Source organism: Phoenix dactylifera, chromosome 8, assembly GCF_051530095.1.
Source record: "Phoenix dactylifera cultivar Ajwa chromosome 8, Ajwa_hap1_PhDact_Kaust_v1.1, whole genome shotgun sequence".
Taxonomy (NCBI): Eukaryota; Viridiplantae; Streptophyta; class Magnoliopsida; order Arecales; family Arecaceae; genus Phoenix; species Phoenix dactylifera.
The window spans coordinates 3,768,421-3,793,330 of NC_143197.1; the positions used below are offsets into that span (position 1 = coordinate 3,768,421).

The 24,910-nt window shown below is 44.1% G+C and overlaps 3 protein-coding genes across 4 annotated transcripts; all 3 read right to left on the reverse strand.

Moving 5' to 3' along the window:
* Positions 1-847: 847 nt before the first annotated feature.
* MOP10 (Pollen Ole e 1 allergen and extensin family protein) lies at positions 848-1,723 on the reverse strand. The gene has a single exon (XM_008796074.4). It carries the CDS (start codon positions 1,581-1,583, stop codon positions 1,056-1,058), a length of 528 nt encoding a protein of 175 aa, XP_008794296.3. The 5' UTR covers positions 1,584-1,723; the 3' UTR covers positions 848-1,055.
* Positions 1,724-3,063: 1,340 nt separating this feature from the next.
* On the reverse strand, positions 3,064-9,614 carry LOC103710344 (inactive receptor-like serine/threonine-protein kinase At2g40270). 2 transcript variants are annotated; one of them, XM_008796019.6, is made up of 7 exons: positions 9,139-9,609; positions 8,895-9,030; positions 7,543-7,662; positions 5,772-6,427; positions 5,495-5,685; positions 5,269-5,401; positions 3,064-3,924 (listed from the first exon to the last, which is right to left on the reverse strand). In XM_008796019.6, exons 1-7 carry the CDS (start codon positions 9,209-9,211, stop codon positions 3,332-3,334), a joined length of 1,902 nt encoding a protein of 633 aa, XP_008794241.3. In that variant the 5' UTR covers positions 9,212-9,609; the 3' UTR covers positions 3,064-3,331. The 2 variants fall into 2 exon arrangements, with proteins under 2 accessions (XP_008794241.3, XP_008794242.3); XM_008796020.6 differs by lacking the exon at positions 7,543-7,662 and having other exon boundaries at positions 9,139-9,614.
* Positions 9,615-15,600: 5,986 nt separating this feature from the next.
* Positions 15,601-17,197, reverse strand: LOC103710342 (uncharacterized). The gene has a single exon (XM_039124317.3). It carries the CDS (start codon positions 16,792-16,794, stop codon positions 15,886-15,888), a length of 909 nt encoding a protein of 302 aa, XP_038980245.3. The 5' UTR covers positions 16,795-17,197; the 3' UTR covers positions 15,601-15,885.
* Positions 17,198-24,910: the final 7,713 nt, after the last annotated feature.

Below are 24,910 nucleotides of genomic sequence, written 5' to 3' on the forward strand. Positions count from 1 at the left end.
GGAAACCTACACCAGCAAGACCAGCTGTTGGAGACTTAATGGTGCGGTGCTCTATGGTAGTGTAAGGTGGGTCCTAGAGATGTTCCTGTCATTGACAATCCAAAAGAAACGTGACGATGAAGTTGAAATTGATGGTGTATTGTACATGCGACATTGCAGGATCTAGGAGGAATTTTTCTGCTCTGAGTCAAATTTTATAAAATCTAATGAACAAGCCGATCCGCTCTTTTCTACGTTAAATTTTTCAAGGAATGAAGGATTGTGAATTTTTTTTTTGAAAGTTTGTGCTAAAAAATTTCAGAATATGGTGCTCCAGCCAGAATTTACATCATCCACCTGGGAACTTAAACAAGAGGAAAGGGAGGCTTGAAATATTGGATTTCATTCCACAACAAGGATAACATCACTGGAAAAGGTATGAGGCTCCTGAAATCACAAACACAGGCGTGCACATAACATAGTTCTAAACAGAAATCTCGCAGTGCAGGCAGGTGCTCCGCGTTGCTATCAAAGCACTATTTGGTGGCTGGAAAGCCAATGGTCCGGAAGCATGAATCAATCATCAACTTTGACTGCTCTAAGGGTGATGATGACTTAACGTCAGGGCCAGCTCAATTCTTAGGTGACTAAGACAGTTGCCTAAGGCTCCGACCTAAAGACTTTTAATTATAAATACATCGAGGCCCCCAAAAAATCCTTAGCTATCAATTCATTGAGGCCTTCAAATAATTTTTAAATGTATTTATTATTATTATTAGTGGGTTCGCTATATGCTCCAAATCCATTGAGCCGCTCGGTGAACAGAACTCACGATTAGAAGAACTAGTTTGGAGAAACACGGGAAAGCTACAGGAAACTGACCGCGATCTATTACAGTATATCCTGTCTTACGGAGAAACACGGAGAAAGCTCCAACTCGGGGCTCCCCGAGACAAAGATCACAAGCAAAACAAATAACACAGGAGGAAAACACAAGTGCACAAACAACGAGCAAGGAAAGCCAATAACACAGCGCAGTCAGGTCCTCACTACTGAGTCAGGAGACACCGCACTACTCAATATAGAGTCCTTGGAGGGCAATGGGCTGGCCGGAAAGCCAATGGCCCGGCAGCGTAAATCTCGGCATTGTAGCCCCCTGTCGTGATTCTCTTGTTCTTGCCCTGAAGTCGGGCTCCCTCAATCCCATAGTTGACATTGGTGAGCACATTACAACGAGCATCGGGGGAGGAGAGCAGGCGCACCAAGCACGCGTCGGTCGGGCGTTTCACATGGTAGTCCTTCAAGCCGGCAAGCGGTGCGTAGAAGAATCCCTCCCCATTGGCCTGGACTGCTTTGTAGAACGAGACCCTGTTCTTGTGATCCTTGCATGAAATGCTCACCTTGGCTGATGGCAGGGGCTTCGCACCGGCCAATGACCAAGAGCCAACATGGGTGCAGTTCTGGCAGTAGACTATGCCTTCCATCACCACCACCTTCTCCTCAGTCTTCTCGGGTGCTTGATATGGGATTCCAACAGCAAAAGAAAACAGTGAGGCAGGGAGGAGGAGGAGGAGGAGGAGGAGAGGGAGGTAGCGAGTTGCCATCCTCTTGTGTATCAAGAAATATCTGATAGGTTGGGTTGAACGCTTGCTTGGATTGGAGAAAGCCGTTGGATTGGAGGGGGTTTATGTACACGACTTTTAGTTCAGTTGTTCCTCCCGAGTTGTAGAAAAAACTGGTCCTCCATTAGGACAAGTATATTATCTGGGTCTGGAGTTATGGGATTGAAGACATAATGGTGGCGCTGTCTTAGTGGAGAGATTTGCTAAGCTAGAGTGGTTGTGAAGAGCACCCGAACTAAAATACCATATGCATATGGACGTGCAGACGATTCAGTGGAATGGATTGGAATGGACGTGAGGAACACTCAGAGGAGGAGTTATTGGCCTACGTGAAGACCTGTTTCCTTCTCATATATGAGCAAGTTTTAAAAATATTATCTTGATCACAGAATAAAATCCAATTGCATGGGGATATCTTATATATTTTATACGCAACTCATGGTCATATTCTAGAGAAACATTTTCTTGGAAAGGGGTGGCTAAAAGATTTGAGGTTTCTAAGTCTGATCCTCGGATAAAGCCCCCGTAACAATTGAAGAGGAGGGGGAAAATAAAAAACATCTCAGGAATTGAAAGATTTGATAAATAAGGGAAAGTGAATGTGGAATAAGCTCTTAAAACAGCTTATATTTCGATCTCTCATACTATAGTGAAACGAGTAATCAAAAAGGCCGTGGGAAAAAGGACAAAGCAGTTTGAAGCATATGGAAATTTCATTGAAGGTAATAGAAGACCACTCACCACTTATTAGCAGGTTTTCATGTATTGCCAGGCTTTACCCAAGAATTGTTGTGAACTGAATGTGGATTACCACAGAAGGCAATTGCATTGTGGATCCCGGGAGTACACATCGATGGAGAAGACGAGTTTCACAAAAAAACTATTTAAGCGTGGAGTACAACTTGGGCTGTAACTTCTAAGAAAGGCTGATAGCGATAGTGGTTGACATTAGGAAGTTTAATGGTATTTTAAAGAGAAAAGGTTTTCTTTTTTTTAGAGTTGGGTAATTTTGTTAGTTTCTTGATTGTGGAAGAAGCGATCATGTGAAGTGCAGCTACAATGACAGTGAAACCATCACACAGAAAGCCTGGAGAACAAGCCAATAGCGGTAATGATTTCATTTAAGAAAAGAATACACTTCTAATCCTCTATATATATATATATATATATATATATATATATATATGTTCCAGTGCATGACCAATGCAGGATATATGGAGAGGGTCAGATGTATGGAGACTTATCCCTGTGTATAGAGAGACTACTGTATTTCCAACCTACAACACCCTAGTCACAGTATAGCGTTGTTAATATTGCACCAAGCCCACCCTCTCTTTTAATCCACTTTAAAAAAGAAAAAGAAATCATTTTTGCAACATAGGAATAAGGATCATTCTTTTGCACAACTATTTCATGATCAAGAATCACCATGAATGATAATTCCAACAAGAAAACCGTCACCTGGAAAGGCAAAAGAGAAGCAAGCCTAGATTGCTCTCTTTTATTCATTCCACAAGCAATATCCATGCTCGATGGATGGCATTCTCCACAGACATGAACAAACCCCATCTCTACACAGTCAGCACACTATAATAAAACCACAGCCAGCTCTCCCTGTTCCTAGCCTGTACATTTATCTCCATGCTTATGCATACAGACAGCGAACACAGAGTTCTCAACCGAAAAAACAAAAGAATTTCTACTCATAAACGAGGTTAATTGTTTCATCTTCAGGTAGCCTCTGAAGTAATAATCTCAAGCTCAGCCCACCACAATGGAGACACTTTTGGAGTCGCTCCATCTGGCAGGATCCCCGTGATGTCTCTCAATCGGCTAGCCACTTCTGCCATTGTCGGTCGCTCACTTGGATCCAGATTGGTGCAGGACCGTATCACCTCGCACAGTGCGCTGACACTTTCTTCGTGAAAGGATACAAGACTCGGATCCATCATATCTTTAAGAGGCTTCTCCCCATTTGAATAACATGAAGCCCAGCGCTCAAGCGGGCCATCCTCAGAAAATGGAAGCCTGCCGGATAATATCTCCAACAGTATTATACCAAACCTGTACACAATGCTCTCTACGTCCGACATTGGAGCCAAGGTACCTGAGTTTCCAGGCACTGACGCGGTTCCCTTTGCTTCATTCCAAAATCCAAGATCTGAGATCTTAGCAGCATAATCATCAGTAAGATAGATGGTAGTTGAGTCCAAATTTCTGAGAATGAAAGGGGGGTTAAGCTGATGCATGTGCTCTAGACAATATGCTATTCCCATGGCTATCCTTAGCCGCATAGCCCAGTCCAAGTGCTCTGCTTCTCTAACTGCAAAGGCCACCAAGATATAACATCAGTCAAGGCCTCCAAATAACTGGGGAAAAAAAGGGGTTCTGTAGATCAAACTGAAGGTCTGCAAGTATTTAAGATTCAGTAATTGGAGTTTTGGATGCCTTCATATGTGCCTAATGAGACAGGACATTGAGGTGAGAAATCATTTCCATTGCAGCTATCGTAATACCGGCAAAGCATTCAACACACATGCCTATATAGAACAGATTGCTTTACCATAATGAATTGCTTTGCTATCTCGGTGATCAGATTCATCACAGCAGAAGAGGCCAGCAAGAAAGCATTGTCATTACATTTTTCATGTCACTATACCAATTACCTAAGCTTTAGGTTCGTTAGATACAGTTATCATTTGTGCCTTGTTAGAATATCCATGTTTTGTATTTTATACTAGACACTATTGCAGTTGCACATCTCAATTAGATAGTGAACTTTCAAAACAAATGGTAAATAATTTTCAATTACCATGTTCATTGTCGAAGACAAGGTTAGCATGAAATACAGCAGGAAAGTATCCCTGATGAATTTTCTGTGTAAATAAACTGGTGATGCAGTCTCGAAATGCATCATATGTTGAAATCATGGGTAGTGCTAGAATGACCCTGTGTGATGTTTAAATCCAGATAGTTTCATGGATGTAATGCTATTCAGGTAGCAGAGAAGTATTAAAACAATGGCAAAAATATAAACTTATCATGTTGCATTCTAGTAGGTTATTGATGCAGGATAACAAGAGGCTAAAACAGTTTAAAGCTAATTCCAGCACAAATCTGATTTAATATCCTGCAGAAATACAATCTGCAGTGCAAACTATTCAGTGAAGAAAAAGAATAGCAATAGAAATAAGAGAGAATAGTAGAAAGTAGGGAATAAAAGTGAAGTAATAACAGAAGAAGAAGAAGAAGAAAGAAAAGGAGGATAGTATGGGGATAGAGAAAAGATAAGGCCAGACCTGACCAAAAGATATGCTTTTTCATTCAAACCTAATAGAACCTCTTATAGACTTCACATTACTTATTTTCCAAAGCAAAATAGGATTTTTGATAGACAAGTAATTAATCACCAAAATATTTTCTAGAAAAATTGAATAGCACATAACCCTATTTAGAAAGATATCTAAAACAACTAAAAATCAAACTCTTAATGATTTCATGAGTTGTCCAACCTAAAATATGCCTAATATAAGACTCTTTTCTACCATTTCACTTAAAATAGGACCCTAAAACCAATTTTGAAAATTACCTAAACAAAGTTTTTAAAAATAAAAAATTGAACTACACTTTTTATTCGCCATTAGTTATGGTTAAGCAAAATACTTACCATGCAGATGCTCGAAAAGTGTCCCATTCGGTGCATACTCAAACACCATCATCCTGGTGAAAGGCTCTACTTCCTCACAATAGCCAAGCAAGTTGATGAAATTCTTGTTATTTACTTTCGACAACATCATGATCTGAAACCACAACCAACTCCCAGTGTTTAAGGAACATATGCTGAGTTTAAAAAGTTTGTGCAAGGAAAAAAAAGTAGATAGTGAAAGGTTTACCTTCTTCCTGAATTGGGACTCTGATTGTTTTGACCAGTCCTTTGCACAAGTAATTGCGCTAGATACAACTGCTATTTCAACTCCACTCGACAATGTTCCCTTGTATAACATGCAATCTGACAAAGAGCCAATAATATTACTGAAGTCTTCACAAGCTGCTTCCAATTCTGCTCGTTTGAGTACAGGTACACCTGCAATGCAAAACCAATATTGTAGATCAATAAAATTGCAAGCAAAAATAAAATAATATCAGATGAATGGTCTGAAGGGAACACACCTGTCACAAATGCTTTCTGCAATTGCCCACTTAAGCCTGTTGCCCAAGGTTTGACAGTGACAACCTTGTTGTCTCGGCAGCAAAGAAAGTATACTGCAGATATTGCAAGGAGAAAGGAAACTGCACCTACAATTGACATATAGATGGCCCAGGAAGTTGCATGCTTTACTGGAGTATCTACTGCAGCTGATGGTGAAGGACCCACAGAGGGAGAGGGATTTGGCACAGAACTAGAAGGTGGTGCAGCATCAAAGTTGGGATGACGCTCTGGTATTGGGGATGGTGGCTCAATCGTTGGAGAAGGTGAGGGTGCAGGTGTTGGAACTTGACTGAATGGAGATGGTGGAAAGGAGAATGATGGGGCTGTTGTCATTGGTGATGGTGAAATTCCTGGTGGTTGGGATGGGGGGAAGAAAGGTGACACAGATGGTGACAACTGTTCCTCTGAAGACATAGGAGATGGTGCTGATGCTGGTGATGCAAGATCTTTTGCCCGACTCTTTCCATTTTTATGTTGACCACCTCCATTTGCTGGTGCTGGTGCTGGTGAATTGAAAACTTTTGGCTGATTTTCTCCATTTTTATGCTGTTTGTCTTTGCCTTTGTCTTTGCCGCCAATCTGCAGAAGTTTCCGTATAGCAGCATTCTGAACATTCCTGCTCCAGGTGATACCAACGTTGGAGAAGGTCAGCAGGGAAAAGTATGTGAAGTCAGAGAAAGTCTTCCATCATTCATTTCTTATAAAGCAATAGAAATTACATTTCACTAAGAAATGACATGCAAGCAAGTTACATTTTCCTTGAATCTTTCCATATCAATGCAGCAATTGGATCATATGCTGACAGCAACTATACAGAACAAGAATACCTATGGGAACTTAATACTCATAAAGAGGGATCAGGAAAAAGCCCAGAGAAGCATCAGCATAACAGTATAAAACTTGAATGTTCAAACATTCATGTCTTAGAACCCCTCAAGAAGTACTTATCATGTCAACTGCTCATGAAGAGGAGTTAAAATTTAATCTCCTATAGTCCTGACAGACATAAAAGACCATCTTGCCGAGCCTATTATCTACCAGAGCCATCAATGGGAGACAGGCTCCATCAAAGAGTAATGGTTCTAATTTTACAGGTTTTACAAAACATTATAATCTTAGACTTTCATGTTGTAATTAATTGTACTTAAGTTTTATAAAAATTATGGAGTCGCTAAATTTATCTATGTGATTGAATAATAAATAGTGTGTTATGCTGGTACTCTTACTATTTAAAGTGCTTCACTTTACTATTAAAGTTTACTCAGAGAAATAAGACCTCCAAAGTTCCAGAAAATGCTATGGACACTTCGCCACAGTATTATCAAATAACAATGGCCAAAAGAACCGCATCATGAACATGCCAATGCCAAATCCACTTCAATTGGACAACCTCAACCAATGAATCAATTGATAATTCCAACACCATCTTTGAACATTCAGAGTCAAACGACGATAAGCTACTCTAGAATGATTGGTCATGGGCCTTCAATGGTTTGAATTTCTTTGTATGGGGTCCTTACTGGTCTGTTAGAAAATATAGGTGAGTTGCACATTCCGCAAACCAAAGGACATAATAACATGAGCCAAGGAAGTTTTCAAGTAATAGACAGTTCATACCAACAGCAATGTTGACAACACAATCCTACTAACTCCACATCACATAAATCAGAGATGATTGAAGGCTTTAAAAATATATATCAATTCATGGATTTTTTTATATAAATATATAACCTTGTAACAGATCCCCTGTTTGAGGATAACGGGTTATCATCCATTTGAAGCTCAGGGAGAATATTGTGCTCAAGGGATTTCATTGGTGTGCTACCTATAAACCTGTTGCTTCTGAGTATACTGTGAACAATGAAATCAATTAATTTATGACTACCAAGAATATAAAAAAAATCAATAGTTATATCATAACTTACAGGATTTTCATGGACAAACTACTGCTAAGATCAAATGGAACTGGTCCACTGAGATTATTGTGTCCCATTGCAGATTTTGCAATTCTGTTAACCCTCTAGGGATGATTCCAGAAAATGAATTATTGCGTAAAATAATGCAGGATATGATAAACATAAATAACAATAAACATATTTTTTTGGACCTAAATAGCCTGCATTGGGTTCCCTATAATAGAGAAAAAAGAGAGAGCAAGAAAAGAAAGAGAGAAACATAAAGAGAAAAGAAAAGAAAGAAAATGAAGGAATGAGAAAGAAAAAAAAGGGGAGGGGCTGGCTGCAACCTTCCACTGACCTTTCTCTCCCTCTTAACCAGCTAATCAAAATCCTCCTTTTTCTTATTTTTCTCGCAGCTGTCAACTAATAGTTGTTAGCGTCCGTTATACACGATTAAGGTCTTGAAAGGTTATAAAGCTAGGATATGGAGCTGGGCTACATCAGTTCTGACAAAAACTAATGGAAGATGGTGGTTCTTTTCTTTTCTGAACATTTTCCCTCTTTTTATACTTATCCTCGATGTAATCGATTAATAATACTCAGGCGCATCCATGGAGCATATTTTATTACAACATGACAGAATGTTTTCTGACGGTGTTCTAATGGAAGCAAAAACTGCAAATCCTATCAAAATAGATAGCCATGAGGCATCCCAGTTTGTCCATTTTAAGATCCTCAAGCATTAGATGAAAAGACAGATAGATTTCCAAGGACATATCTAATTATATGTTATAATATGATGAAGACAAATGCTTTCTAGTTATAGAAAGCCACATGCCATTAAGACTCATAGGCAGCAGAGTTAGATAGCCAAGAATCAAGAATGACAGAATAATATGGAAGGATGATCTAAGGAGGCCCTGCAATATGGTTTTTACATGGGGTTAGGGCTTTTCAAGAAAATTTCAGCTGTGCTAACAAACAACTATCCTAGAAAAAGAAATGCTCCCAACACCCCTCAGGCCTCCGCTACCTGATGTACAAAAATATCGTTACTTGGAGCTAAAAAGCATCAACATTTCCATCCAGAACCCTTCTAGAATCAATTAAACACAAAGGAAAACAAGAAGTCCATACATCGAAACAAAGAAAACAGGTAATTTTTCAAGAAACTCCATTACTCACAGAGCCGCGAGTCTTCCACCGGAACACTGAGTCCCAAACCAAAAGCATGGATCGTCCCCGCCTTCTTCATTCCAGTTCGCCAGAGCTCCATATGGATCCAACTCCACCCTCTCTCTAAACCTCAACAGCGCCTTCCCTGAAATCGAAACAAAGAAACAAATCCAAAAAAAAAAAAAAACCAAGATTAAACACTATACTCAATCCCATCCCATCAAACAAACATCAAACTGCAAAGAAACCCTACCTTCATCGTTAAGAGAAGCGCAAAAATCGAGTTTTGACCACACCAACAACACCAGCAGCAGCAACGACATCATTCCAAGTCTTCTCCACCTCTCCACCTTCGATTTCTTCTCCGGATTTTAGTATCAGAATCGAATTAAAGTACATAAATTTTTCAGGAAAAAATTGGGTATAAGAACTTAGGAGCAGAAGAGAAGTAAAAATCGGAGTTTCCGCGAAGGTGAGGGGGGCCGGGGGACGCGGAAACGGGAGGGGAGGAAGCGGTGGTGGAGGTGATGTGAAGCATTCAACGCCAAGTCCATGCATCATTGCATTCTTTATTGTACGATTCTTTCCGCGGGAATTAAAATCGTCTCTATCCAAATCCAATCCTCGTACCGCTCCGGATTCGGCCAGACTCGCTTTCCTTCCTTCGCTCTCGCCAAGAGGTGGGAGGTGGGCCGTGCCGTTTATTTCGATTCCGTTGTTCTCTGTCGAGTTTTGACCGATGGTTTGTAAAATATTTTAAATATGTCGGAGATCTTGGCCCGGCCGTGGGCGAATGGGTTAGCGCGTATTTCCAGCTGTACGGCCGGACAATCGTGGAGACATGGTTACTATGATTTATCCAATCTTATCAAAAAAAAAAAAAAAAAAAAAAAAAACTATAAGAATAAGGAATGGCAACCCCGTCTCTCAAAGCGCACCTCTCTTGCCGTCAATCGTGTGTGAAATTTTTGTGAATTGCTCCTAGGTGACATTTGGAGTAAGAAATTATATTGCATCATATGGAATCCTAGTGAGAATAGAAATAGAATTCAAATATGTTATCAACAACGTAATCTTTTGGATATCTACTACGTCAACTAGGGCTTGTTCTAACTAGCCTTAATGTTTTTAAATTCTTTGGTTAGGTTGATGGTTGGTTGGTTTAAGACCCATTCTGATTTTTTAAAAAAATATATATTATGCACAAGCTAGTATAGAATTGATTGGATTTATTGGAGATCGGTTCAGTTTCAGATTTCTAATATTTTATCTAATTGGTCTACAATAGGATACAAACCTACAAGGCAGGGTTCATACTTGAGTCTAGGTCAACTTTGGTTTGGTTCAAAAAAAATAAAAGATTGAAAATAAATAAATTTATAAAAGGCATGGATAAAAATGTGAAAATAGAGTAGGTTGCTTTTGTATATTCTCTTTGAACGAGATCATACTATTTATAGAATTCCACTTTTTTTTTCTCAGTTATAATAAGATTGTTACCTATGATTTCATGAAGGTCGTTTCCTATTATATTCTTTCTCCTATATCATAGTAGTGATAAGTCATACAAGTATATTAAAAATGATAGATGGTGGTTATATTTCAATTTAAATATACTAAATAGAGAGACTTGTTACAAACGCAACGTCTTTTTCTTGGCATTGAGCTTACCTTTTGATCTCTTCATCCGATAAATGTTAGGTTCCATCTTATAAGCAACAATTGCATGCACAAAATCATTCTCACCAAAATGTTATTGCGTTTAATCTATCCCAATTCTAAAGATTTTATTTGTCTGGAAATTTATCAACAGTTGTACTAAATAAACCCTTTTTTTTCACTAGGACATTTGCCAAGTGCAAGCACTGAAAAATACAAGGTTAGATTTCTATGTTTTCCTCTTTCAAAGATGGAACAAATTTAAATGTGATCATAGATTTAGTCATGATAATTACAGCATGTTGGGTATTATACAGTCTCATTTATTATGTACGAGGTATCCAAAATGAAGTAATGTAGGATACTTGGTGCATAATTGAGTAGTTGTTGAGAGTAGGTGAAATTAAAAGGTCGATTCAAACATCCTCTCACTTACAAAAGAAATGATCAATTCCCCTCAAAATATTGTTTGAGTAACACCAACACCTAAATGGTAAGCATGAGAATTAGACATGTTCTTCTTGCAAAAGAGAATTATTCATGTTCTACAAACTCACAGGGCAAAATCAAAATGCCTCCATTTTTTTTTCCTGTTTATTTTTTTAATGGCGTTGACAAGTCTACGCAAGGAATTAGATGTGGGTCTTGGAAGCTAAAAGCTAAGATCCAAAAGATGAGAAAGACCAGTCTTCCACCACTACCTTTGGTTCCTTTCTGATAAAGCGACGCCCCGTTGGCTATTTAATTAAAGCCACTTTCGGATTTTGGGTGTCCTCGTCCTCAAGCATTTGGAGTTGTTGGCGAAAGCAATATCGCGTGGGATGCACGTGGCTTAGAGAACCCGTCAAAAAATAAACGTAAGTTTGATATTTTCACCCTCAGCTGTTTGATACTTCACCTGTATTTTCCCAACCTATTCCCCCGCTTCATGGGGGTAAAAATAACATCGTTTGAATCAGCTGCTCAATCTGGAACACCATGCACCATTTTATAAAGTATAAGTGTGACTCGGACCTCTTACCTTTGAGGGCTCGTTTGGTTCGCGGGAAAAGAAGGAGGAAAGTATGGTCAATGGAAAAGTAATGAAATGCTTCTTGTTTGGTTGGAGTTTTCAATAAAGAGAGATGGAAAAGTTGTATTCTCATAGGAATATAATTTGCACATTTTATGGGAAAATCTTTCCCATTAGAAACATAGGAAGTTACTTTCCCATGAGACGGAAATTACTCCATCTTTATTTTTTTCCAAAAAGGCCCTCGGGCATTAAAGAGGCATTAACAACCTAATTTATATTACGGGTATAATAGGAATTACATATAACTTTCCTAAGAAAGTAGATGATCAACCAAACATAAGCACTCTGTAAATATGTCACTTTTACATGTTTAACCAAACATGCCAAAAGTACATTTCCAGACATTCTCTTCCTAAGAATCTTCTTTGCAGGAATCATATTCCTAGGAGGAAAAATGCTTCCCGCGAACCAAACGAGCCCTAAGGTGCATGTCAGGGAAATGTACGCTATATAGATGTCAATGGATCGACCGAGGCCGGCAAAATATGATCTAATCTATCAATCTGATTCATATTCGACCTACAATAAATAGATTTAGATTTGAATTAAATAGATTCAGATCATAAATAGATCGATACATTTTAACCTATTTAATCTTCTTAAGTCGGGGCGAGTTAAATAGGTTGAGCAGATTATTTGCTTATTAAACAAATTAACAGGTTAATATGTTAACAGGTTATATAGATTATATAGGTTAATAGGTTAAGCAGGTAATATATTTATTAAACATGTTAAGCAAGTTATAACAGGTTCATCAACGGATAACGTATTTATTAATAGGTTCATTAATAGCGATAATAATGATGATATATATTATTTTTTTCCTTCGGAGAAAAATCTCAATGGTTGCAAATCCTAGTTGCTCGCATGCACTTATAAAGCTTCTATAGAATTTACATGCGATCACTAGCCTGCTACCCCTTTGGGCCAATACATAAAGTATAGCTCATTGAAATCCAATATGCTGTTATAAATCGTGCAACGGATTCAGCCTTCAAGTTCTCCAGTTTGTGAACAAAAGGTAATCTAAAAAGGTAACTACGAGTGATCCGCTCTTCTACTCTATGTAAAATGAGAGAGCCAAATTAGATGCGGTGGCCTCCTTGTAAGTGTGTTAGAAGGAAATACGTGTGCATCGCATGTATTGGGGCTCTAGTAATCACTCTATCATCGATTGCTATAAATAAGATCTTGCCCGTCGATGTATTGTTTTTTAATTTTTTTTGGATGTATCATGAGCTATCCGCTGTAGCACAAAAAACAAACAAACAAAGAAAGAAAAGAAAGCCAAAAAAAAAGCTTGTGGTATTCACAAGTTATCTCCCCAAAAATTCTTTGAACCAGAATAAGAGGTAACCTGCACATCTTAAAACCAAAGCGTCTATTTCTAATGCAGTGGCATTCAGGAGGATAATGGAAGATTATTGCCAGGCTTCAGGATAAAAGATTAATCAGCACAAGTCTTCCATTCGATTTAGCTAGAGAATCAAGCCTCAATTAAAGAATGCCATCGAAGGAGCATTGGGCGTGAATAATTAGGAAGGTACGTGGAGATGTCCGGCAAAAGATTAACCAGGGTTGAAAGTATGGAGATGGAACAAAAGATCCGAAGAAATGCGGGTTGCATCCCTGAGTGTCTCTATTTTTGTGGAAACTGGTGTGGGATCGGATTCTATATCGAGGCATACTGCGTAGAAGGGGCCTGAGGAGGAAACAGCGGCTCATGTCTTTTTTCTTTTTCTTTCAGTGCTCAAAAGCATAGGCGGTTTGGAATATTTCAGTATTCTTACAGATCTCTATATGCATCCATCCCCTGTTGAATCCTTTCTCGAGCTTTGGAAGGATAATAGAAGCAGAGCTAATGGAAGGCTACTATGTATCAGGGTGGTTTATATTGTATATAACATTTGGCTTTTCCATGACAACTGCATATTTGAAGATCATAACTTATCTTCAAGATTTGTATCAGAAAGGGCTCTTACACAAGCTATGGAAGTTATTGAGTCGCACAACAGCGAACAATCCTTGATAGCTAAGGACACCTGAAACACTTCTTCAACAGTAGCTGCTTCTCGGGTTGTTTGAATATCTTGCGAGGTTAATTTTGATAGTAGTGTGATTGATGGAGGTATTCATAGCGGTGCAGCATTTATAATTAGAGGACCACACTCTAATTTGTTGGCTGCAGGTGGTAAACAGCTATGTGACATCACAGTTCCGAAGATAGAATTAGAAGAAGCATGGGAAGGTCTCGTATATGCAAGGTTGATTTTAGGGGCAAACTATATTCTCCTAGAAGGTGATTTAGCGATAATGATGAGTTAGATCTTGAGGCAGAGTCAAATTATAGACAGACATCCATTGCTTTCAGACATATTGTTTCTTTCTAGAACATGTGTATCTTTCGAGGTTCCACACGTCTATATATAAGGAGATGAACAAGGTAAAAGACTAGATGGCGTCCTACTTTGCGATTATTTTGGCAGAATAGTATAGACAGACTATGCTATTACACCTTCCCTATGACTGGCTGTACTCAAAGTTGATGGATCTAAACTATCTGCTTAAAAAAAAAAACATTGTTTCCAAAAGTGTTGGTATACATAATCATTGAAGGTTTTCTCTAAATTAAGAAGGCTTTTATCTTGGCTGTAACATTCATGAACTTGAACAATAAATAGCCATTGGAAACCAGGATAAAGATGACTTCCGAGCCCTAAAAATGGTACTATGGGTCGGCATGTAAAACTAATAGGCCACCTATTTAGATGCGTCCATGATCAATATTTTCTGGTTAGCCGGCATCAAATCAAACAACCTATTTCTGTTGGCTTTACATGAGCACCGACTTAATCTACTGGCCAAATTCTATTGGTTTTACGAGGATGTAAAGAGATCGGCAGGTCATGAGAGAGGTCTCTTGGATATGCGCTGATGTTGTACTTCCTTCTTTAGGCCACATTTTATATCTTGACTTAATTAGTTGTACTCACGCCAAATTAACGTGAGCGATCATTTTACCCGAAAAAAAAAAAAAGAGATCGGTGCGCATTCGAGAGAAGCTTCTTGAGATCTCGACAGCAATGAGTCCCGACATTATGAGGAAGACAGGCCTTGGTGCCAACTTGAAGATTACCAAAATGAATCCCGACAGCGAGGAAAGGGAGAAGGCCGGGAGGGCAAATAGATTCGGCCAGCCTTGTATTATAACGCGTCGCCTTGCTTCTCAGCAGCTGAGTCATCTAGGACACATCCTGAGATGAAAGGATTAAAGATTTTTGGAGACCAAACACCAGACCTGCCCTTATACGTCGTGGCAGTGTTGATATTGAGAAGATGGATATCTCTCTCAGAATCCAACTTCTGGCGGTACTGGGAACTTATAGAGAAAAAAGCAGCTACAATGCATGCATCTTGTCAAAATGAAATGAATAATTTAAATAGTAAAAGTGTCAAATTTAAAATTAAAAAAATAGATAGGTGATAAACTCTCACTGTGATATAGAGCACCAAGGACAAGCCTATTTTGCAACGTGTAATGGGCTATAAGAACGAAGGGAGGGATTAAACGACGGACGGGACAACTAGCTAATAGGAGGGACAGAAGGACAGGGAGATTAGACCACAGCTTAGTTTGAGCGTGAGACTGAGCGCTTTCAAGAACGAAGTTTGTTGTCTGGTGATTGAGCTTATGAGAATGAAGACAGACAGAGATTTTAATTTGGAAAAGACTGAACTTGCAAAAAGAGTTTACGACTGGTTTTTGACCATAGAACGATTTGAGCTTGAAAGCGGTAGATCTATGTTTAGGTTTAGCTTAGCTTGGCCCTACCTCCTTCTCTCCTCGGCCAAAACTTATCCGCATCTTTTAGCTCCCCAGCCCCTTCATAGAAATCCCGGACTTGAGCAGAACAAGTGCAGAATTTTAAATATCCCTAATTTAAAGACCTGATTTGAAAACTGTCAAACGAGGCTTACGGATAAAGCTATAGACATCCTACTTGAATAAATTTAGTACGGAGCAACATACAGATGATACAATCCTCTTATTAGAGAAAGCCAACGGAAAGAAAAGAAAAACATCATCTTCTATTTGTCCTTATCTTCCAGTTATAAATTTCAAACAAAAAAAGAAAAAGAAAAAAGTGCTGAGGAGCAGAAGAAGAAGTAGGGATTTGATGAGAGAATTGCAAGTCAAAACCTTTCGGAAACCACAATTTCTCGTTTCCCCTTACAAGCGCACGCTTTTCCTGCCTCCAATCTCAATCAGATGGCGGGGAAGCTGCAATTGGGACACCGGACGAGGCCGTTCTCATTGCAGGCGGTGCAAGAACGGAAACCGGCCTTCTCGGTATACACCTTGTGGCTCCCGTCGCAATTCTGGCACAGAATGAATCGGGTCCCGCCGCAGCCCTCGCAGGCACCGGCGGTCGCGGGCGGGACCCCATCCACGTACTTCTCGAGCTCGCCGATCTCGTGGAGCTGCCGGATCTCATCGGCCCCACCGATGTACCGCCCGCTGATGAACACCTGGGGGAGGCTGAGCTGCCGCCGGCCGAGGATCCCCTTCAGCTCCGCGAGGAACGTCATGTCCATCGACAGATCACGCTCGTCGATCGCGACGCGGAAGCCGCAGAGGATGGATCGAACGGTGTGGCAGTCCTCGAAGGTCTTGCGGACCACCCGGAGGGAGGTGAAGTAAAGCACGATCCGCTTCTCCTCCCCGGCGCGGAGGCCGCAGGGGTCCGAAAGGGAGACCTGTAGGGACCGCCGCGAGCGGAGGGCGGAGCACGCCGATCGGAGGCGGTGGAAGACCACGGCCGTCTTTGGCACGGGGGTGGCACTCGGAGCGGCCCCCTCATTGAGGAGGCTGTGGACATCCTTGAAGGAGGAGGTTATGGAGGGAGACCTGGCGGCCGGGGAGGGGGCGGCTCTGCCGCGAGGGATTCTACCCCACGGCAGCCACATGGAGGCTTGGAGGGAGAGGGATCGATCGAGCGGCCGAGGGCGGCAGTGCGAAAGGGAGACGGCGAGCGGGGAAGAAATAGAGCGAAGCAGAGGCGGGGCGGCGGTCGCCGGTGGAGAGAGAGGAGCGGCGAGAGAGGAAAAGAGGGCGGGGCACATCTTTCGGCCCTTTCGCCTGATTGCTTCTAAATATATCGTAGGGAAGCACATCTTACTAGCTTTGCGTTGGTTTAAACCTTCGGTGGCTAAATTTAGTGGGGAAAGACAAGGGGGAGAAATGGCTTCGGTCGGGTGGTTGAAGGCTGTTGGATTTCTTTTTTCCGCTCAGACAAGGAAGATGAGAAGACTGGAGGAGGTGCTTTGCTCCATGTTTTCTAAAAGAAGGATTTGGAGACAGCCTGCTCTGCCTTTCCACCATTCCATTGTTATGCTTGTGATTTACAGGGCTTCCTTCAACAGCAAAAGGAAGGTAATTAATGGAGTATACTGTGGAGTGGATGCGCTCTCTAGGCCACTGTTTTGGCCCTTTGGGACTGCTGGAAGAGGAAAATTATTGCTTAACTTCTTTAGATTGAGATGTGTTCGCATAATTTTATCAGGTAACAATCTATATTTTTCATAATATTTTTTTCTACTTCTTTGGATTGATATATATTAACATAATTTTAGCAATCATCTAACTACCTATATTATTCATAGTATTTTTTTTTTATTAGCATGATTCTGTATCAATCTATATTATTTCTTTTATAAGTATTATTTTATTAGAATGATTTTAGGAATCACATAATAATTTGTATCAGTCATTAATATTCTTTTATTGTTGATGTCATCCTATATCAGGCTATATTATTTTTTTTTGTATGGAGTCTATATATGGACATATATAACTCTTGAGATGTATTGAATATGACATAATAGAGAAATAAAATCACTTTTCTCTCTTTTTCTCTTTTATTTTCTAATTCTTTTGTAAATATTTTAACAATATGATTAACATTAGAGAATGTTGGGTGCAGAAGGCATGAATCCGAACAAGCAAAAAAAAAAAAAAAACAAGGAAAGTAATAATGGGATGGTTAAAATTGAAACTCAAAGATAAAAAACTAGTGTCTTGTTGATAGGTTAGAAGAACCCACACCTAGATGTAATATTCCAAACATCTTATCGCCCAAGAGCATAACAAGTATTCTGGACTTATTTGAAACATAAATTTTATTTCTATCATTATAAGAGATAAATGTCTCCATATTTCCACTATTTTATTGTAAATTTGATCGAAATTTATGTCTGTTTTAAAGCTATGACAACTAAAAGAGCAGCTAGGGATGAAGAGATGCTGCAGAATATTATTTCAATATTTGTTGTGAAGAAAAAGATGATATAAAGTGAGAAGGATTTTTCTTTACAAATATTTTTTATGCATTAATAGACTAAGACTTAGGACTATTTTTAGTTTATATTTTATATATAGAAAGAGAACCAAATTAGAAAAAATAGATTTGGCGGACAAAGAGATTTTGGCCACTTGAATAAAGAAGTGGTTTCAATATTTTCGATTACCCAAGATACCGGGCAAGAATAAAGAAGCAATTTTAATAGACACGTTGATTTACAGATTTCGGATCTGCATGTAAGCCGGTCAAGATAGAGATTTTGTTATAGCGTGGGAGAATGAGAAATTAATTTCTGCAAACTTATAAGCTATTTAATATATGACTCCCTGTAGATATCAATATTTATAGGTTTTGACTTGAGCTTCTTATTAAAGTCGGTAAGTTGTTTTCGGACCCCAAAAAACAATCGGAGAGAAGAGGCAATGCGACTCTCGATCCCGCCACCATCACCGTTCACGTAAAGTTCAGCAGGTGGATGCTTTTTTTTTTTTTTTTTGCTAAAAACGGGCATATCATACTACACGGGTACGAATACACCCAGCAGAATCTGCAAACAAAAGGTCCCGGAATGCACCGGGCAAGTCATCCTCACCAACCCATAGGGTGCTTCCTGAGTGGTTCGCCACATAAGACGCCACCCAATCAGCCGCCCCATTTGCTTCACGATATATATGCCTAGCCTGAAAAGTAAACCCCTCCCTCACCAACAACCATATATCACGGAGCAAAGGATGAGCCCCTCCACCTCTGTGAGAGCCCTTTCGGACCCAGCCAATCACCGTGGTCGAGTCACCCTCCAGGAGGATGGAACTCGCCCGAAGTACATGTCGCGCATATCGTAAGCCCATCCAAGCCGCCCGTAGCTCAGCCCCAGGGACCGAGGTGTCAAAGATCTGACAACCCCCTGCTGCCACCGTGCTGGAACTCGGACCCCTGATAACAAACCCTGCTCCTCCCCTCCTGCCACCATCCAGGACCGAGCCATCAAAATTGACCTTGAGGAAGCTTAGGGGTGGGGGCTCCCAGGTGAAAAACACCGTATGAGAGGCTGCCAAAGCAGCATGGGAGCCCCAGATGTCCCGAGCTGTCAAAGGTCTATGATCCGGACCTGCCTGAAGAATCTCTGCTGCCTGTGCCCGCGCCCGCTCCATCACAAATCGTGGGGACCAGCTAGGCTCACCAAAAACTCGGGCGTTCCTGGCCAACCATATCTGATAGACTATGCAGGACGCCCTAATAGCCACAGAACGCATCTGGTGGGAACTGGACCAACGCCGGACCTCCTCCAGAAAATAGTCCCACCGGCTCCATGCAGCCTCCGGAATCCCAGAAAGCCTCCAAGCCGTCCGCGCCCAGACACACTGGAATAGTACGTGGTCCATCGACTCCTCTGCCTCACAAGACTGGCACAGAGGAGGAATGCTAACTCCCCGTCGGCTCAGTGCCAAGCTCGTCGGCAGTCGATCCCAGGCTACCTTCCAGAGGAATAATGCAACCCTCTGGTGTAACCCAAATCTCCAAACCCAGCCACAGTCCCTCCCCAGCTCCGACTCCTGCTGAATAACCCGAGAAACATCACCAATCCTGACACTGGCTGTACAAGTGGTGCTCCATACCCTAACATCCGGACCAGCTGAACCCGGGACAGGGAGGGCCCGTACCCGCTCCGCTAAGTGCTCCCCGAATAACTGACCCAGCCTGTCGTCATCCCACTCAGCCTCCCCAGGCCTGAAGAGATCGTACACTCGGAGCCCAACAGTCTCCTCATCGCTGATCATCGTCGGCCACATCCTCAGCGGGAGTGCATCCACCCAAGGGTCCTCCATCACATCAATGCTCCGCCCATCGCCAATCAACCACCTAGTATGTGCCAAAGCCATATGCATATACCTCCCAACCTCCCGCCACATGAAAGACGCCCTCCGACCGCCCACCACCTGGCCTACTGAGCCAGCCCGACCATATCTCGCTATCATGGCCTGACTCCAAAGCCCATGTGGCTCCAGAACAACCTGCACTGCTCGTCGCGCCAGGAGTGCCTCACGCCTCGCCAAAAGTGACTGCACCCCCAGGCCACCCTCCCTCAGCGGCAGACAAACTCTCTCCTAGGCAACCAGGTGTACCCCCTGACCCCTCCCAGAGGAGCCCCACAGGAAACTACGCATACTCCGCTCTATCCCTGCCAGCACCGTCTTCGGCACAGTAGTATGGGCCATAATGTAAACAGGCATAGAACATAAGACAGACCTGATCAACGTCAACCTGCCCATCATGGAGAGTGACGAGGCTCTCCAGCCCTCGAGTCTGCTCCGCACCCTCTGCACCAAAAAGGAACACTCAGTCGTCCGCAGCCTCCTCCCTGTGATGGGAACTCCCAGATAGTCCAATGCCCCCTCCTGCTCCCGCATCTCCAATATCGCCCTGATCTCGTGTCTGACTCTCCGCTCCGTGCTCGGACTGAAATGAATGGATGACTTTTGGCAATTGATCCTCTGCCCTGATGCCTCACAATACTCCATCAAAACCCTCTGGAGGGCTCGCGCGTCCCTCATCCTCGCCCTGACTAGTAGCAGGCAGTCATCTGCAAAAAGGAGGTGAGAAATAGGGCGAGCTCCCGGGGCTGGGCTATAAGCAGCCAACTCCCGGTTCTCGCTAGCTACATGTAAAGCACGAGATAGTGCATCAGAACAGATGATGAACAGGTAAGGGGATAGAGGGCACCCCTGCCGAAGCCCTAGAGAGGCCCGAAAGAAAGGCGAGGGCGTACCATTAACCAAGATGGAGAACCTAGGCCCCTGCACGCAGCCAAAAATCCAGTCAATCCAGGTCTGATGGAATCCAAAACTCTCCGGTGCCCATCTAAGAAAATCCCATCGAATACGGTCATAAGCACGCTCCATATCCAGCTTTACTGCCATCAAACATCGCCTCCTCGGGGCCCGCTGTAAGTCTCCCATCATCTCCTGAGCTAGTAAAATGTTATCTGATATACTCCTCCCTCCCACAAACGCTCCCTGCTCCTGACTGATAATGCTAGGCATCAAGGCCTTCATCCTCCCTGCCATGATCCTTGCCACTATCTTATACAAAGTAGTACACAAACTAATCGGCCGATAGTGGCCCGGCTCCGACGCATCCTGACGCTTCGGAACCAGAGTAATATAAGTAGCCTGCCAGTCATCTGCCATCACCGCCCTACTAAAATATAGCTGCACTGCCTCCACCACAGACCACCGAATAATGCTCCAATATCTCCGAAAGAAAAAAGGTGGGAATCCATCCGGTCCAGGAGCCTTATCCTCTGCTAAGGCCCATACGACCTCCTGCACCTCTCTATCTGACACTGGCTGAATCAATACTTCATTATCACCCTCCTCCATCCTAACTGTCGGCCTAGGGAGCTGGCCAAGCGTATGTGCCCCCCCCACCTCCGTCCATCTAGACCTGAAGAAGTCGAACATCACCTGCCTCACCGCCGAGTCCCCCTCCACCCGCTGACTCGCCCCAACTCTCAGAGATCGTATCATGTTCCTTTGCCTCCTGATGATCGTCGATCGATGAAAGAAGCTAGTATTTCGATCCCCCTCCCTGACCCACTGTGCCCTCGACTTCTGCCTCCAGAAAATCTCCTGCTGATGCAGTAACGAGTGATGAGAGGACAAGTGACGTCGCAGGTCTGCCATCTCATCCTCCTCCAGCTCCCCATCTCGATCCTCTCTCCCCTGAAGATCCGTAGTCAACCCCTCCACCTCCTCTAGTCTCCGAAAGATGTTTCCCACAACCTCCCGGTTCCATCTGCGAAGGCGTCGTTTAGTAAGCTCCAATCTGCGCGACACCTTTTGCATGGCATCTCCATACACTGGCATGCCCCAGGCCCCCCTAACTACTTCCCAAGATTGGGGGTACGACAGCCACAGCTTCTCAAATCGGAATGGGCTATGGTGGCTAGAGCTCGGAACTGTAGAAATCAAAAGAGGACAGTGATCTGAGGCAACCCGAGCAAGGTGACTAACCTGGTATAATGGGAAGCGCTGGATCCAGTCCGAAGATGCAAGAGCCCTATCCAGCCGCTCCCATACTCGCGCACGTCCAAGCTGGTTGTTACACCAGGTAAATCGCGGCCCGGAGAAGCCAAGGTCCACAAGGCCGGCATCATCAACAAACTCCCGAAACTCCCTCCTGTCCACTGAATCAGAGTAGGCCCTACCACCCCATTTCTCATTAGGGCTAAGGATGCAATTAAAGTCACCCACCACCACAGTCGGAACTCCCTGAGTCAACAAACAGGTCAGCTCACCCCAAAGGACTCTCCTCGACCGGTAATCAGTACTAGCGTACACCCCACACAGGACCCATGGTGGTTCATTCGGTTCTGAGATGACCATCACAACCTGCTGAGCACAATTACGAAAGACATCCACAGAAGCTACCCCTCGCCTCCACAGCATCAAAATACCTCCAGACATGCCCTGAGATTCTACTATAAAGGACTCCCACTCAACTTCTATGCGTCGCTGCACTCGACGCAACCCTTCTCCAGACACCCTCGTTTCACAAAGAAAGCAGATCTCTGGGCAGTGAAGCTGCACTAACCTCTTGAAAGTAGACATGAATGAAGGCTTGGCCGCCCCCCTACAATTCCAAGCTAAAATCTTCATTTAGCACTGTGGGATGAGGTGTGGCCCTGTCTACTTGGGCTTCCCACGTCCTGTGCAGTCACATCCTGCTTCACCAATTCTCCCTCTCCCTGAATTGCTGCACGCAGCAAGTCCACTATCTTCCCATGCTCTTGAATAGGAGAAATGGTGCTCTGTCCCGTGCCCCCTAAAATTCCTCTCATCACCACCCCCGTAGAAGAAGATGGGGAGAACCTTGCCGGAGCTGCAAGTGGGCTGAGGGATTCCTCCACGTCCACCGTCTCCTTTTTCCCCTTTCCCTTGTCTCTCTGACCCTTCAAGGAGGTCGCCTTCCCCTGTGACACCGGTGCCGGAAACAACTCCCGCCGCTGTTGCAGGTCCATTGCCACCTCCTTCCCGTTAGCTGGAGCACTGCCACCGTCGCGAGCCACGACCGCCCTCGAGAGTGGGGCCTCGCCTGCTACCATCATCGCGCTCGCCACAGGTGTGCCATCCTCCGCTCGTCGGGTCCCCGCAGCACCAGCAACGGCTGGGGCACCGCCCGTCTTCGGTCGGCTGGAGGCTCTCGCCGGCGGCAGGGAGGCACTCCGGAAGTGCCTCCGACCTTCCTCCCTCCGGCGTAGTCGAGAGTCTTCGAATGAAGTCGAAGACGCCGATCGGGCCAACTGAGTCAACCCAGCCCTACCCGCTTCCAGTACACCGCTCCCTTTAGCCGAGCTTCTGACCCGTTTCAACGGGCTTTTTCCCTGTCCATGGGCCAGCCCAGTTGCAATAGCCAGGCCCTTTTCCGCCAGGCCCAGCCCGTCACCGTCAGTGTGGGTCAGGCCTGGGTTCTTTCCCAACTCCGTTCTGCACTGTTGTCCCACGAACCTGGTCGAACCCGACCCTTTAACAGAGTCCAGGTCAGACCCTAACACCCCACCGAGTGGGGTCATCCCGGCTTCCATCGCCGGAACGTCCTTCGTCTTCATCTCCGGCGATCTTCTCCTAGCCAGTTTAGTGGGTTTTTGCCATCCGTCTGTATCCGTGGGTGACACTAGGATGTTCGACGCAACCGTGGGAGACCTCGGCTCCGACGCAGGGGGATGATCTCGCGCCGGCACAGTCTGGCCAGCCTTCGTCACGGTGGCCTTCTTCATAGGTTTATTCGCCTTCGGCTGCCATACCTTGGATGTTGTCAACCACGGGCCGAAAGGCAGCCGACTCCCCGAAGCATCTCCCTTCTTCAACTCAGATGTCGACTCCTGGGGGGGGTTCTCCATCTCAGTTTGCTGGGTGCCCTGATCTCCCAGATCTCCGGGCGTCGCCGGAGCCGTAGGAGGAAAAGGGCATGCCCCCTCTTCGTGCCCCAGCCGGGCACACTTAAAGCAGAACCCAGGCAGGCTTTCGTAGCGGAAAGCCTGCCAATGTAGGTCAGATCCTACCTTGATGAAGGTTCCAGGCCGGAACGGCGCGCCCGCATCCACCTCCACCTTGACACGGGCGAAGCCAAGTTTCCGACCCTCGTCGGTGACCTTGTCCAGCGCCAATGGTCGCCCAGCCTTCGCCGCAATACCCCAGATCGTCTCCTTCGACCAGTATTCCGTCGGCAAACTTGGCAACCGGAGCCAAACCACTGTTCTGCCCAACTGGTTGGTCCCCGGCACGAAATTTGGCCGCCAGCGTTCCATGGCCAGTAGCTGGCCAGCCACCAGCCAGGGTCCACCTTCCATGGCCGCCTCCCGGTCCTTCTCACACCGGAAACGGAATGCAAAGGTCTCCTCCGCCATCACAAACTCCTCGACATCATAGTCGAGTTTTCCGGCAACCCGCAGCTCCCGGCTGATCCATTCCGCCGGCACCCGCCGCCCCAGACTGCGTATGATCACCGCAGTGTCACGCCACGCCGCCCTGGCCACCTCCATCCTCTCCGGCGGGAACTCAACCACATCCGTGAAGCGCCGTTTCAGGGCTTCCAGTTCCGCCGTCGTGATCTGGTGGTTGGTCCATATCGGCTTCCTCGACGACCCCTTGACCACATTCGCCCACGTCGTGCCCTTCTCCGTCGCCTTTGGGTGGGATTTCTCCCCTGTCTCACCCGAGTTCGCCTCCCTCTTCTCCGACTTCTCAACCCCCACCGTTGCCATCCTCCACACCCTACCTCCTGTTTGATAAAATGCACCACTAGTAACACGATACCTAAAGCACCTCCCAAGGCATCGTGAACCCCTCCTTCACTCACACCAGGCGCTTGGGAGAAAGCCCCACTCACCGCACGAAAAATTGCGCACCTAGGGCGCGCCTCCCAAGTCA